The following is a 17,410-nucleotide window of genomic DNA, read 5'->3' as shown; positions in this document are numbered from 1 at the left end:
TCTCAGCTTCGGACGAAGCAGGGTTGTTTATTGGGTAGAGGTTCAGGCCTGGTGCCCTCAGTATGGACCGCCTATTGTACCCTCCCGTCTTGGCATTCAGTGTCCTCTATAGCTTGGGTATTGTTTTCCCAAAAGTAGTAAATGCAGCAGTGGACTCTTTCCATTTAAGTAGAAAAACATAAATTATGCTTACCTGATTATTTCCTTTTCTTCTGATGGAAAGAGTCAACTGCTGCATTCATTACTTTTGGGAAATAAGAACCTGGCCACCAGGAAGAGGCAAAGACACCCCAGCCAAAGGCATAAATACTCCTCCCACTCCTCTCATCTTCCAGACATTCTGCCGAGGAACAAGGCACAGTAGAAGAAATATCATGGTGAAAGGTGCCAGAAGAATAAAAAGGAAGCCCCACATAAAATTACGGGTGGGGAGCTGTGGACTCTTTCCATCAGAAGAAAAAGAAATTATCAGGTAAGCATACTTTATGTTTTTCTACTTAAATGGAAAAAGATTCCACTGCTGCATTTACTACTTTTGGGAAAACAAGCTATAGAGGACACTGAATGCCAAGACGGGAGGGTACAGTAGGCGGTCCATACTGAGGGCACTAGGCCTGAACCTCTACCCAATAAACCCCGCTTCGTCCGAAGCGGAGAAAATTTTAAGAGGAAAAGCCCCTAAGACACTGACTCACAGTCAGTCCAGAAGCCAAACTAGAGACCGCAAACGGACTCGACTGAGCGAAAAGTCCTCCAGGAGACACCGTCGCCCAACAAACGGTCCCCCACCGCTCATCCCCCACAAATGAAGGAGACACCAGCCAAAACCCCCAAGGGGACAAGGAAAAGGAGAACCAAGGAAACCGAAAGGTCCCCTAATACAAAAAAGAACACCTCCAAGAGTGAGCCCAGTTCACAGAGACCCAACGGGGCCCAAACAGGGGAAGGAGGCCACGCCTATACCAAGCAAAATCCGGGATAAGACCGGGCACAGAGACAGAGAAGACGTCTCTCCAACATCCTGCAAGCACGGAATGCAACTGAAGAGGCAAAGTCCTCCCAGTGTCTGACCATAGAATACCAAAGCATTCGCCATGAAAAAGTGTGTAATACACCCAGGTGAAAAACCCCAAGTTTGAGAACAGAGTCCATAACAGGACGACACAGAGGGTACTTGCAAAGGAGGAAGAAGCAGTCAAGCAAGAAACAGACTGCAAAAGCAACCCCCAGACAGAGGGCACGCTCCAGGCAACCTAAGTTGCCAGACCTACACACAGGTCCATAAAAATGGGAACGCAAAACCTCAATCGAGGCCCCCCAAGAAGGGGAGTATACCCTTCAGAACCCGAAGGAAGAGTAAACCCTCTTCTGAAATTAATGGAGCAAATTGAAAGGAAAATCTATACTCTAGCAGACTGAGCTAACAGGATAGACTCAACAAGGTTCACACATCCAGTAGAGACTGCGACCCGAACGCAATGCCTTAGAAAACAGACAACAAGGCCATAGACCTAAGGATCTATCAAAATAAAGGACCAATAAGTCTGACTTGGAGCCAGCAAGACCCCAGGGGGAACCAATCCCACCTTTCCGCCTCCCATCCAGGAGAAGCCCCAAGCAAGGACTCTATCTCCATAGGGAGGAGAATATCCCCTAAAGGAAAGGGATGATGCCGGAAGGGCAACAACTGTCCTCAAGGCCCGAAATCACCGGCTAATGGGAATAGAAATTCCCAACACAGATGTCCTAGAAAAGGACCCCCCTACAAGTAGCTTGCCAAGCAGAGGCAAAGCCAACCCATTCGCCTGCAGACCAGGGGAATGCAACCCTAAGGCGGCGCACCAGAAATTGGACATCCAGCACCAGCAGATGGGTATGAACCAACAACCGTTGAGGCACAAGCCACACAGCTAATCACCAGATGACATGGGTTACTCTGTGGCAAAGAGAAAAAAATACCCCGAAAACCAGGCCAACCATGACCAGGTTAGGTAGATGGACCCAGGACATAGCCCAAGTTCCCACTACCATGGAACACCCCGACTAGCCCTGAGATCCAAGATACCAAAACCACCCAATACTGGGTCAGGAAAAAGGCCAAGCGAAGCTTCAGCAACCGGAAGTTTCAGTGAGAAAAACAGGTCCGGGCACCTAATTGTTCAGGCAAACCTTACACTAGAACTAAACACCCCAGCTGGCCAAAAAGCCAGGCACAAGGGATATGGATGCATATCCAGAGAATCCGGATAGCGAGAAGAACTCGAAAGCCCCGACCAAAGGAAGGGACCACCCCTTTTTGCAGTAATGAGCCCCTTTAAAGTATCATGTGCTTGATAGGCTGTACTTATTCATGAATTTATCATAATATACTCTAAAAGGAGCAAAACAAACAATAGCACAACCAACACTGCTAATATCTCTATATCCATCTGCCCATTTGTTAAACTATTGCCTTTGCTTACACAAATATAAACACACACACACACACACAAAACACCGCAGCCTGGGTGCCGCAAACAATTTGTTTTTGTTAAAGGAAAAACAAATTTATTTTTACAAAAAGATATTAAAATCCTAAATTACAAAATGATTTGATTCCGTAACAACTTGTTTCAGTTTATGAACTAATTATATTGAAAATATGAAAAATTCTTTTTGTGGGATAATAAAAAAAAATAAAAAAAAATAAAAAACATAAAATGTGCTGACTGCCTTATACAGGCAGTGACAGAAATACAATAAAACAGTAATAAATAACACATGCCTCCCAGACAGCACAGTAAAAGGTTTAAAAAAATAATCTATAAACAGAATGTATAGTAAAAAAAAAATGGAAGTGCTGTATGAATTCCAGCCCCCTCTGCATTCCATATTGTCATAAAAATATGTAGTATTTGCAGCGTTTCATATAAAGCATAAGTCAATCATTGGCTTAGCCACAACTTGTGCATATTTTTAAAAGGAAATTAATTTTTATTTTATTTTTAGATTTCCATCAAAAATTAATTGCTATATTCCGAAAGATCTGTATACAAAATAAATGTACTTAAAACATTTTTTATGCTTTGTTTGCACCCCTAATGGGAGTTTATCTTGTCTCCTTAGCTGTGGGCCAGTTAGAAACAAATATATATGAGCTCCAGTGCATATAAACCAATCACGGCACAGCATGTACAAGGGTTAGGGCTTGGAATTCCACAAAAAACACTCCAGTCTCTCTAGGGGGAGTGGAAAAACTACAAGTTTCATATATTTAAATTACAGGAGAAGAAGGCAAATTAAAGTGAGCACATTGCACGATTCTTTCACTAATAATTAAAGGGACAGTCAAGTCCAAAAAAAACTTTCATGATTCAAATAGGGCATGTCCTTTTAAACAACTTTCCAATTTACTTTTATCACCAATTTTGTTTTTTTCTCTTGGTATTCTTAGTTGAAAGCTAAACCTAGGAGGTTCATATGCTAATTTCTTAGACCTTGAAGGCCGCCTCTAATCTAAATGCATTTTGACAGTTTTTCACCACTAGAGGGCGTTAGTTCGTGTGTTTCATATAGATAACATTGAGCTCATGCACGTGAATTTACCGAGAAATGAGCACTGATTGGCTAAAATGCAAGTCTTTCAAAAGAACTGAAATAAGGGGGCAGTCTACAGAGGCTTAGATACAAGGTAATTACAGAGGTAAAATGTGTATTATTATAACTGTGTTGACTATGCAAAACTGGGGAATGGGTAATTAAGGGATTATCTATCTTTTAAAACAACAAAAATTCTGGTGTTGACTGTCCCTTTAAACCTTTTACTAGGAATTACATTTTTAATTACTACTCTAATAATGCTTAGTATGTTACAACCAATTAAGGACTAGATTACGTGTAAAAAACTTCACTAGACGGAGGCTTAGCGTACTACAAGTTGAAAGTAAAAAGTTTGTGCGTTGTGCGAAACCTGACGCACGATAACCAAATATCGTGGCCGCTTTAACTTCTCCCCATAAAAGTCAATGGAGAGTGCAGAACAAAAAAAAAAAAAGCTAACACCTTGTGCGCTAACCTGACAGCAGTTATGAACATTTCACTTTCCAATGTTCTTCACATACAGAACAATGTACTTTTTATTGTAGATACAAAGCTTGGCGAACATTTTGGTTGCTACCAAACAATAATTATTTAGGAGTTTGATGTACTTCTTACAAACTTATAGATGTGGAACCCGTTGCAAGATAAGTGTCTGGTATGTAACGGTAAGTAATAAAGAATAAGTATTGGGTCTAGAATGTCCCTTTAACTGATCTTTTCCAAATCTGTGAAATGTAAAAACCTTAAAGGGACAGTCTACACCAGAATATTTATTGTTTTAAAAGATATATAATCCCTTTATTACCCATTCCCTAGTTTTGCATAACCAACACAGTTATATTAATACACTTTTTACTTCTGTGATTATCTTGTATCTAAGCCTCTGCAATTTGCCCCTTATTTCAGTTCTTTTGACAGACTTGAATTTTAGCCAATCAGTGCTGTCTCCTAGTAACTCTACGTGCGTGAGCACAGTGTTATCTATATGAAACACATGAACTAACACCCTCTAGTGGTGAAAAACTGTCAAAATGCCCTGAGATTAGAGGCGGCCTTCAAGGGCTTAGAAATTAGCATATGAACCTCCTAGGTTTAGCTTTCAACTAAGGATACCAACAGAACAAAGCAAAATTAGCTGCAAAGATAAAAATAAATTTTGTGATTAAATGTCTCTTCAATAAATTCATTTTCTCTTGGTCTGACATCACATAATTATAAGGTAAAATTGTAGTGATAAAAAGGTGCATTGTCTTACATTCAGGAGTTGCAGCTTTGCAGACCGGAAAAGGCTAGAGAGCATCAATCAATGTGCTGCCCCTTTGTATCGCTGTTCCGTATTTGACTGTTCTCTCAGACAGCTCCTTGCTCTGGCTGCACTGTGTTAAGGAAAAATTACACAGTGCAGCAAGAGCACAGCACTCTTTGAAGAGAACAGCCTGATGCAGAATGGCTCTGCAAAGCGAAAGCGCCAACAGTTCCTGCGTGTGTCCTGTGCTCTTTCTGCAGACATGCTGCATTTTCTACGATGAAATCTCAGATCACAGCATGTTCTGCCTTGGGGACTATCACTTTAAGTAAAGGCTTTATAATTTGGGGATAATGTGATATTTATTTTCTTTTGTAGATTTCTGCGTACGTTTTTTTCCCACTAGAGTCTATAATGACGTTATGGTTTTAAATTACTGTGGGAAGATCATCTACTTCACTAACTAAAGCCTCTCTTCTTGATTATTTACTGAAGGAGGTAACACGAGATTAACCTAAATGATGAATCTTTGGCAATAGTTATACTTTAACCTCTTACAACTTACTCTGCTATGATTGGTGGTGTGCATTACAAATGAAACACAACTACTATAGTGCTGTTAAAGGCACATTCCAGCCAAAATTGGAATCCACGTGGATGCACTTCAGTTTTGAATAGAAGCATTTTTGTAATATACATGTTTTAGCAAAAATGCTTCTAATAAAAGTTATAGTGGTTTCAAAAGTGTATTTACATATGCACAGTGCACCAGCATTTTAAAAACAACGCTTGTACAGAGAGCCTAAGGTGCTTGTAACGACTCAATTTGTTCATTGCTGACATGATACAAGCCCCACTGGTGCTCTGAACAGCTGCAGTATTTATAATGCTGGTGTGCTGAGAATATCTATCTTTGCTTCACATGCAGAAAAAAAAGCTAACATTAAAATAGTGTTAACTTTTACTAGAAGCATTTTTGCCAATACATGTATATTGCAAATATCTTTTCTATTCAATTATGTAGTTCATCTATATGCACTTAAATTTTGACCGGAATGATCCTTTAATATAAAGAGACTTATATAGCAGGGGAGCAGGGGGTACAGGAACTATTAAACCTGCAATTCAATAAGGCCTAACCATCCGCTGTTGTACAAGACAATGGATTATACTGATAGATAGATAGATAGATAGATAGATAGATAGATAGATAGATAGATAGATAGATAGATAGATAGATAGATAGATAGAATCCAGATTATACTTAGTCATGCTAGTTTGTAGTTATTATAAGATCCAAGTTAAAAATCTTAACAAAAACACATCTATTAAACCTAAAAAAACATGAGCTAGATATATCAATAGATAGACAGATATATAATAGATAGATAGATATACAGATAGACAGACTTTGGACCAAGTAAATTATAGTAATACTCTTGTAAATAAATATATTCTGTAGTGTTGTTAAAATTATTTTGTTGCTGCTAGATGTGCTAATATGATTATGTGCATTAAAAGGGACATGGTACTTAAAGTGTCAGTAAACCTCAAAAATAATGTTATATAATTCTGCACATAGTGCAGAATTATATAACATTGTATTAGCCTTATCTTTATAAAACCTAATATTCCCTTTGATTTTTTTTAAAAAAATTACTTTTTCAGACCCGTTCTCTGTGCTCTTCTGAGCGGGTCTGTTTCTATAACACAGCGCATCGGGCCAGCTGTCTAGTCACAGCCCGGCCCGTCCGCCCCATTATACTCAGTGCAGCTCGCCTCTGCTGGCCCGCTGTGTTATAAAAACAGACCCGCTCAGAAAAGCACAGAGAGCGGGTCTGGAAAAACAGTCATTTTTTTAAAAAAAATCAAAGGGAATATTAGGTTTTATAAAGATAAGGCTAATATAATGTTATATAATTCTGCACTATGTGCAGAATTATATAACATTATTTTTGAGGTTTACTGTCCCTTTAAAAATGCCATCCATTTAAAACGGCAACATCTAAACATGCATTTGGACATTTTTGCCTAAAAATGATCACTATTAGGAAGTACACAACTGATATGGCTGTATTAGTTTAAATTAAATTCACAATTTTCATGCAAAAAAAACCAAACAAATACAAATAAATAAATGTAACATATTTATACACTGTTGTTTCATATGGATGACAGAAAACAATGTCTGTCCCTTTATGATTATATTTTGGAAACTACTGGTATTTGAAATCTTAAGAAGAGTTTTAAAAATGAATCAACAAAAAAAGCAATTAATAATTCAAGAGTGTAAGAAACTGCTACTTGATTAATATGCTGGTCATTTGTAAACAGACTGGAAGAACCATATGGAAAATAGAGAAAGTTTTACTTACCACAATAATGCTTTCATGCTCTTGTGTGGTTAGATTTACATTCTGCAAAAATAAATCAGTGACAGTTACATTAAATAAGAACTGGATGATTGAAGTAACTTCACAATCATTCTGTCATGTAGCTGAGTTATTAAAGCTGCACTGGTTTTAATAAAGTATATAATCAGAAAAGTACTTAACCCCATCTGCTATCACGCCATTTAAACAGAAACAGAGCCTTGCTTTTTATTTTTTTATTCACCTGTTCAAAAAAAATAATAATAATTATAAATATATATTATATATAGTGGCTCTCTCTGCATCGGATGCTTAAAAAAGGGTATTGCAGGATGCCTCAATATTGAGGCATCACTGCAATACTCAGAGCTACTGGAAACGATCACAATCGCTTCCAGCTCTCAATTAGACCAGGTACGTCCATTGTCACTGACTGACAGTTTTTGCAGGACGTACCTGGTGCGTCCTTGGTCGTTAAGGGGTTAAAGTAATTTTTATATATGCATAGTATATATTAGCAATTAAGCACTTTATGCAAAAGATAGATAAATAGGCCCCACGAGTTACAAACTCACCAAGTTCACTAACAAACGGGTCTATCTGTGAAGAAAACATTTCTGCTGTGTTGCTATATAACATCATATCTCCCAAGGCAATGTTTTTAAAACAAATTAACATCCTTTTACTGCTATTACTTTCCAACAGCCCACAATTTGCCTTTTTTTTTTTTTTTGGAAGAGTCAATGTGGGCTTTAGTCCACAGACAAGTTAGTATAAAATGCATTGTTTTGCAGTTGATATCTGATAAAACCAAATAGGGACAGATGTCTAGCAGTTAGCCTTGAGAAGACTTTTCAAGTTCTGATAAGTAGAATTGGCTCAATTTTCAGAGCTGACTTACAAGAAAAGGGGACAAAATAAATAATGAAATATACTGTCACCACTTTTTTTACGCATAACTAAACATTTTATATAAAAAAATATCACAGTGTTTACTGTCTCTTAAATGGTAAACAGAAAGGGAGGAAGACCAGGATTGTCAGGTAATCACTTTATGCTTTTGTTTAAAATGAACAATTTACAGCATCAATCTCCATATTATCGGCAATGTCTTCCTACCTCAGAAAGTAACTTGGAGACAATTTCTAGTGGTTCTTGATGAATGGAGTCATCTTGCAGAGGGGAGGAGAGGGCCATATCCACTAGCGACCGTATCTCTTTCAATACCACCTCCCAGCGATTAGGGTTGCTCAGCACTTTTTTGTATTTGTAAATTTTTTTCTGGAAAAAAAAAAAAAAGAGATATACACAAAATCAATTGGTTTATTGCTGCATGATATTGGGGCAAATTTATTAGTAATAATAGACATTTTTATTACATTTTATACAACCACTTTGTACAGCATTAAATGGACATGTAAATTATGTGTCCCATTTTTAACTGTCTTCACAAGAGTTTTCTTGTATATATTAAAAAATATATATATAAAACTGCGTGCTTGCACATTCATATAATAAGAGATATAACAAAAACAGTCCTAGTTATCTTGCATGATATATCTGTTTCATTAGACTGCTGTATGTCATGCAAGATACTGAGAAAAATAAGAATATTTCCATTGATGGGTCACATGAAGGGTGTGGAAGGAGAGGGCACATGGGTGGTAACCCCAGTTAATGCAGAGTATCAAAACGTGTAATGAGTAGTAAAACATGCTTTTATGTATTAAAGGGACATTAAACCCAAATTTTTTCTTTCATAATTCAGACAGATAATACAATTTTAAACAACATTCCAATTTACTTCTATTATCTAATTTGCTTCATTCTTTAGATACCCTTCGTTAAAGAAATAGCAATGCACACGGGCGAGCCAATCACAGGAGGCATCTATGTGCAGCCACCAATCAGAAGCTACTGAGCCTATCTAGATATGCTTTTCAAGAAAGAATATCAAGAGAATGAAGCAAATTAGATAATAGAAGTACATTAGAAAGTTGTTTAAAATGGTATTCTCTATCTGAATCACGAAAGAAAAAAATTGGGTTTAATGTCCCTTTAAGCACGCTCTTCAGTAAACAGTAAATACATGCTAGATATAATGATGTACTTTTTACATTAATATTAGTTGTTTCATTTTTGAATATATACATATAAAGATTCCGCTTCTATAAAGTACTTTAGTTTCTATAAAGTAATGGTCACTCTATTCACTTCTTTCTCCTGTTGAGGACAATTAGGGACAACTATAAAACAGGCAACTAAAGGGACTATGCAAACAAGGCTGTGTGGAACCCCTGTAAGATAATTTCTTTAAAGGGAAACTCAAGTCAAAATAGACTTTATTACTCAGAAAGAGCATGCAATTTTAAGACACTTTTCAAATTTACTTTCATTATCACATTTTGTGCAGTCTTTTTATATTTACACTTTCTAGGGAACAAGATCCTACTGAGTATGTGCACAAGCTCACAGGATATATGTATACTAGTCTGTGATTGGCTGATGTCTGTCACATGATATAGGGGGACGGAAAATGGGAGAAAAAATAAATTTGTCCAAAAAAAATAATCTACTGCTTATTTGAAATTCAGAGTAAGTGCTAAATTGTTGTTATACAATTCTACTGCATTGAGTGGTCCTTTAACAATCATATTTTATGGCTTGTTTTATAACCGAGTATCATTTTAAGTCCTGGATCTGGCCTAGGGCCAGACCAAACTAGACCAGATCAGACCTGACTGACATCTTAAAGGGACAATATCTATATTTTTAAACAATAACAATTCTGGAGTAATCTCTTTTTTATTACTCATTCCCCAGTTTTGCATAACCAACACAGTTATATTAAAGTGACATGAAACCCCAAAATTTTATTACAAGATTTAGGTAGAACATACAATTTCAAAAAAACTTTCCAGTTTACTTCTATTATCAAATGTGCTTCATTCTCTTGGTATCATTTGTTGAAGGAGCAGCAATGCACTACTGCTAGCTAACTGAACACATGGGTGAGCCAATGACAATCGGTATATATGCAGCCACCAATCAGCAGCTAGATTCTAGGTTCTTTGCTGCTCCTGAGCTTAACTAGATAAAGCTTTCAGCAAAGGATAACAAGAGAAGCAAGCAAATTAAATAAAAGAAGTAAATTGGAAAGTTGTTTAAAATTGTATGTTCTGTCTAAACCATGAAAGATATTTTTTGGGTTTCATGTCCCTTTAATGTATTTTTACCTCAGTGATTGCCTTGTATCTAAGCCACTGCAGACTGCCCCCTTATTTCAGTTCTTTTGACAGACTTGCATTTTAGTCAATCAGTGCTGACTACTAGGTAACAACTCCATGGGAGTGAGCACAATGCTATCTATATGGCACACAAACTAGTACTGTCTAGCTGTAAAAAAAACTTTTAAAAAGCAGTGAGATAAGAGCAGCCTTCAAGGGCTTTTTCCAAAATTAGCCTACCTAGGTTTAGCTTTCAATAAAGAATACCAAGAGAACAAAGCTAATTTGATGATGTAAGTAAAATTTGAAAGTTGTTTAGAATTGCATGTCCTATCTGAATCATGAAAGTTTAATCGTGACTAAAAACACAAAAAAGTAAATTTTTGTACAAATTCTCTTCTTAAAGGGACACTGAACCCAATTTTTCAGATAGAGCATGCAATTTTAAGCAACTTTCTAATTCACTCCTATTATCAAATGGCTTTCATTCTCTTGGTGTCTTTATTTGAAAAGCAAGAATGTAAGTTTAGATGCCGGCCTATTTTTGGTGAACAACCTGGGTTGTTCTTGCTGATTGGTTTATACATTCACCCACTAATAAATAAGCGCTGTCCAGGGTCTGAACCAAAAAACAGCTTAGATGCCTTCTTTTTCAAATACAGATAGCAAGAGAATGAAAAAAAATTGATAATAGGAGTAAAATAGAAAGTTGCTTAAAATTGCATACTCTATCTGAATCACAAAAGAAAAAATGTGGGTTCAGTGTCCCTTTAAATCTATAGTTTCAGTTTCTATAAAGTAATGGGTGCTGCCATATTGTTACTTAGGGTTAGAAATTACCTGACTAAGCAACAATCTCTCAGGGTTTGATGTCATTTAAAAAAAAACTGGACTGACTTTAAATATATTTTTATAAGCGAGGGTTAAAATATGGTTCTGTTTTTTTTTTTTTTTTTTTCTAGAGTCTTTTTTATTTTTCCGTCTCATTAATTCAACTTTTAAATGCTTATATGTGAAACATTATCATCCCCAGCTAAACTTATCGTTAATCACCAACCGCCTGATAAAGTCTGACAACAGTAGAAAGTGAATATGTGGCAGAACTCGCTGTAGTGCTGTAATAGCTGCCTTTGAAGAAATAGCCACCTGAGCAAAATACTTCTTCATCTATTAAAACCTGTACACAAATAAATGTAAAGTGAGTAAAGGTTGTGCTGTTTGAATATGTTAGAGGATGAATGAAGAAAATCTGGTCGTTAGTTTTGGAATTATTTCTTTCTTTCAATTATAAGAAAAAATGGCAGAATGAGGGAATATTATTGGTGAAGTAGTCACATGCTAATCAATTGAAAAGAAGTTTTCAGATATTGTTTTACCATTTTGTCTCTATCTTTAATAGTATTTTTGCACTATTCGATTCTATATGTGAGAGTGGGTAGAAAAACAGAGCTGAAAACTCCTAAGTGTCTATCACATTAATATATATCAATGGCCAGCACACAAAACCATGATATTGCAGGTGTGAAATGTCACTCCTAAGTGTCTATCACATTAATATATATCAATGGCCAGCACACAAAACTATGATATTGCAGGTGTGAAATGTCACTTTGTCATGAGTTATGAGATTAAAGTGGTTTTGTCAAGAGATCAAAACGCAGCCATATGGCCCAGTGCCATTTTCTTTTTTGTTAAACGGCCATAGTAGTCGAAAAATTCCATGCTGTAATTCGTTAGAGCATGTTAAGACTAACAACCCCACACTACTGTGTGTTTAACCCCTGCAAAGGGGTTAAACACACAGTAGAAGTGCAGCTTGGGACCCACAAAGCACTGCTGGTCTCGAGTGGAAACCGCCATTGATACAATCATCAGTTAATCCCTTAGGTGGGTTAAACGCACAATAGTGTAGGGTCGATAGTGTTAAAAAGAATTAGAGCATGTTATTTTTTAACTATTATGACCCTTTAAGTGGAATGCTTTTTGGGATTTAACAAAAAAAAATCAGTTGCCAGCAAATGTAATATTACTGCTATACATTATAAAGGTGAAAACAAAAATTCACCTTCACTCTTACTGCAATCTTTGTAGTATTAATTCATACTGTATTTAAAGGACCAGTCAACACTGTACATTTGCATAATCAACAAATGCATGATAAGAAGACAATGCAATAGCACTTAGTCTGAACTTCAAATGAGTAGTAGATTTTTGTTAAATAAATTGCAAAGTTATGTCTATTTCCACTCCCCCTGTATCATGTGACAGCCATCAGCCAATCACAAATGCATATACGTATATGCTGTGAATTCTTGCACATGCTCAGTACGAGTTGGTGACTCAAAAAGTGTAAATATAAAAAGACTGTGCACATTTTGTTAATGGAAGTAAATTGGAAAGTTGTTTAAAAGTGCATGCTCTATCTGAATCATGAAGTTTAATTTTGACTTGAGTGTCCCTTTAAGGGTTTGCTTTTGTACAGAAGACAAATAAAAAGCCCATGGGCGGCTGCCAGAGAAGGTTGCAGCGCACTCTGGCATCCAAGGAGTTAGCTGAAGAACAGATTCGTAAGAATTCATCACACAATTTGGGAGTAATGGCCACTAACATTCTTGTTAGAACTAGATTGGCTAAAAATATTATCAAATTAAGAAATGAATCATGCATTACATATCAAACTAGATCATATGTGTGTGTGTGTGTGTGAATCATGTATTACATATCAAACTAGATCATATATGTGTGTGTGTGTGTGTGTGTGTGTGTGAGAATCATGTATTACATATCAAACTAGATCATATATGTGTGTGTGTGTGTGTGTGTGTGTGTGTGTGTGTGTGTGTGAGAATCATGTATTACATATCAAACTAGATCATATATGTGTGTGTGTGTGTGTGTGTGTGTGTGTGTGTGTGTGTGTGTGTGTGAGAATCATGTATTACATATCAAACTAGATCATATATGTGTGTGTGTGTGTGTGTGTGTGTGTGTGTGTGTGTGTGTGTGTGTGTGTGTGTGTGAGAATCATGTATTACATATCAAACTAGATCATATATGTGTGTGTGTGTGAATCATGTATTACATATCAAACTAGATCATATATGTGTGTGTGTGTGTGTGTGTGTGTGAGAATCATGTATTACATATCAAACTAGATTATGTGTGTGTGTGTGTGTGTGTGTGTGTGTGTGTGAGAATCATGTATTACATATCAAACTAGATCATATATGTGTGTGTGTGTGTGTGTGTGTGTGAATCATGTAGTATTACATATCAAACTAGATCATATATGTGTGTGTGTTTGTGTGTGAATCATGTATTACATATCAAACTAGATCATATATGTGTGTGTGTGTGAGAATCATGTATTACATATCAAACTAGATCATATATGTGTGTGTGTGAGAATCATGTATTACATATCAAACTAGATCATATGTGTGTGTGTGTGTGAATCATGTATTACATATCAAACTAGATCATATGTGTGTGTGTGTGTGTGTGTGTGAATCATGTATTACATATCAAACTAGATCATATGTGTGTGTGTGTGTGTGTGTGTGAGAATCATGTATTACATATCAAACTAGATCATATATGTGTGTGTGTGTGTGTGTGTGTGAATCATGTATTACATATCAAACTAGATCATATATGTGTGTGTCTGTGTGTATGTGTGTGTGAGAGAGAATCATGTATTACATATCAAACTAGATCATATATGTGTGTGTGTGTGTGTGTGTGTGTGTGTGTGTGTGTGTGTGTGAATCATGTATTACATATCAAACTAGATCATATATGTGTGTGTGTGTGTGAGAATCATGTATTACATATCAAACTAGATCATATATGTGTGTGTGTGAGAATCATGTATTACATATCAAACTAGATCATATGTGTGTGTGTGTGTGTGTGTGTGTGTGTGAGAATCATGTATTACATATCAAACTAGATCATATATGTGTGTGTGTGTGAGAATCATGTATTACATATCAAACTAGATCATATATGTGTGTGTGTGAGAATCATGTATTACATATCAAACTAGATCATATGTGTGTGTGTGTGTGAATCATGTATTACATATCAAACTAGATCATATGTGTGTGTGTGTGTGTGTGTGTGTGAGAATCATGTATTACATATCAAACTAGATCATATATGTGTGTGTGTGTGTGTGTGTGTGTGTGTGTGTGTGAGAATCATGTATTACATATCAAACTAGATCATATATGTGTGTGTGTGTGAATCATGTATTACATATCAAACTAGATCATATGTGTGTGTGTGTGTGTGTGTGTGTGTGTGTGTGTGTGTGTGTGTGTGTGTGTGAGAATCATGTATTACATATCAAACTAGATTATGTGTGTGTGTGTGTGTGTGAGAATCATGTATTACATATCAAACTAGATCATATATGTGTGTGTGTGTGTGTGTGTGAATCATGTATTACATATCAAACTAGATCATATATGTGTGTGTGTGTGTGTGTGTGTGTGTGTGTGTGTGAGAGAGAGAATCATGTATTACATATCAAACTAGATCATATATGTGTGTGTGTGTGTGTGTTTGTGTGTGAATCATGTATTACATATCAAACTAGATCATATATGTGTGTGTGTGTGAGAATCATGTATTACATATCAAACTAGATCATATATGTGTGTGTGTGAGAATCATGTATTACATATCAAACTAGATCATATGTGTGTGTGTGTGTGAATCATGTATTACATATCAAACTAGATCATGTGTGTGTGTGTGTGTGTGTGTGTGAATCATGTATTACATATCAAACTAGATCATATGTGTGTGTGTGTGTGTGTGTGAGAATCATGTATTACATATCAAACTAGATCATATATGTGTGTGTGTGTGTGTGTGAATCATGTATTACATATCAAACTAGATCATATATGTGTGTGTCTGTGTGTATGTGTGTGTGAGAGAGAATCATGTATTACATATCAAACTAGATCATATATGTGTGTGTGTGTGTGTGTGTGTGTGTGTGTGTGTGTGAATCATGTATTACATATCAAACTAGATCATATATGTGTGTGTGTGTGTGAGAATCATGTATTACATATCAAACTAGATCATATATGTGTGTGTGTGTGAGAATCATGTATTACATATCAAACTAGATCATGTGTGTGTGTGTGTGTGTGTGAATCATGTATTACATATCAAACTAGATCATATGTGTGTGTGTGTGTGTGTGTGTGTGTGTGTGAGAATCATGTATTATATATCAAACTAGATCATATATGTGTGTGTGTGTGTGTGTGTGTGTGTGTGTGTGTGTGTGTGTGAGAATCATGTATTACATATCAAACTAGATCATATATGTGTGTGTGTGAGAGAATCATGTATTACATATCAAACTAGATCATATATGTGTGTGTGTGTGTGTGTGTGTGAGAATCATGTATTACATATCAAACTAGATCATATATGTGTGTGTGTGTGTGTGTGAATCATGTATTACATATCAAACTAGATCATATATGTGTGTGTGTGTGTGTGTGAGAATCATGTATTACATATCAAACTAGATCATATATGTGTGTGTGTGAGAATCATGTATTACATATCAAACTAGATCATATGTGTGTGTGTGTGTGTGTGAGAATCATGTATTACATATCAAACTAGATCATATATATGTGTGTGTGTGTGTGTGAATCATGTATTACATATCAAACTAGATCATATATGTGTGTGTGTGTGTGAGAATCATGTATTACATATCAAACTAGATCATATATATGTGTGTGTGTGTGTGTGTGTGTGAATCATGTATTACATATCAAACTAGATCATATGTGTGTGTGTGTGTGTGTGTGTGTGTGTGAATCATGTATTACATATCAAACTAGATCATATGTGTGTGTGTGTGTGTGTGTGAGAATCATGTATTACATATCAAACTAGATCATATATGTGTGTGTGTGTGTGTGTGTGTGTGTGTGAATCATGCATTACATATCAAACTAGATCATGTGTGTGTGTGTGTGTGTGTGTGTGTGTGTGTGTGAATCATGTATTACATATCAAACTAGATCATATGTGTGTGTGTGTGAGAATCATGTATTACATATCAAACTAGATCATATGTGTGTGTGTGTGTGTGTGTGTGTGAATCATGTATTACATATCAAACTAGATCATATGTGTGTGTGTGTGTGTGTGTGTGTGTGTGTGTGTGAGAATCATGTATTATATATCAAACTAGATCATATATGTGTGTGTGTGTGTGTGTGTGAGAGAATCATGTATTACATATCAAACTAGATCATATATGTGTGTGTGTGAGAGAATCATGTATTACATATCAAACTAGATCATATATGTGTGTGTGTGTGTGTGTGTGTGTGTGTGAGAATCATGTATTACATATCAAACTAGATCATATATGTGTGTGTGTGTGTGTGTGTGAATCATGTATTACATATCAAACTAGATCATATATGTGTGTGTGTGTGTGTGAGAATCATGTATTACATATCAAACTAGATCATATATGTGTGTGTGTGAGAATCATGTATTACATATCAAACTAGATCATATGTGTGTGTGTGTGTGTGTGAGAATCATGTATTACATATCAAACTAGATCATATATATGTGTGTATGTGTGTGTGTGAATCATGTATTACATATCAAACTAGATCATATGTGTGTGTGTGAGAATCATGTATTACATATCAAACTAGATCATATATATGTGTGTGTGTGTGTGTGTGTGAATCATGTATTACATATCAAACTAGATCATATGTGTGTGTGTGTGAATCATGTATTACATATCAAACTAGATCATATGTGTGTGTGTGTGTGTGAGAATCATGTATTACATATCAAACTAGATCATATATGTGTGTGTGTGTGTGTGTGTGTGTGAATCATGCATTACATATCAAACTAGATCATATGTGTGTGTGTGTGTGAATCATGTATTACATATCAAACTAGATCATATG

At 35.9% G+C, this 17,410-nt stretch overlaps 1 protein-coding gene across 1 annotated transcript in view; it reads right to left on the bottom strand.

Annotated features, from left to right (window-relative positions):
• Positions 1–17,410, bottom strand: part of CMIP (c-Maf inducing protein) — a 363,762-nt gene that overhangs the window by 118,187 nt on the left and 228,165 nt on the right. The window contains 2 exon segments of the mRNA XM_053700697.1: positions 7,201–7,242; positions 8,317–8,478. Coding sequence (XP_053556672.1) covers positions 7,201–7,242; positions 8,317–8,478 — 204 coding nt within the window.

This window comes from Bombina bombina, chromosome 1 (assembly GCF_027579735.1).
Source record: "Bombina bombina isolate aBomBom1 chromosome 1, aBomBom1.pri, whole genome shotgun sequence".
NCBI lineage: Eukaryota > Metazoa > Chordata > Amphibia > Anura > Bombinatoridae > Bombina > Bombina bombina.
Note: the sequence above shows the minus strand (reverse complement) of the source record. Positions and strands in the feature narration are given on the sequence as shown.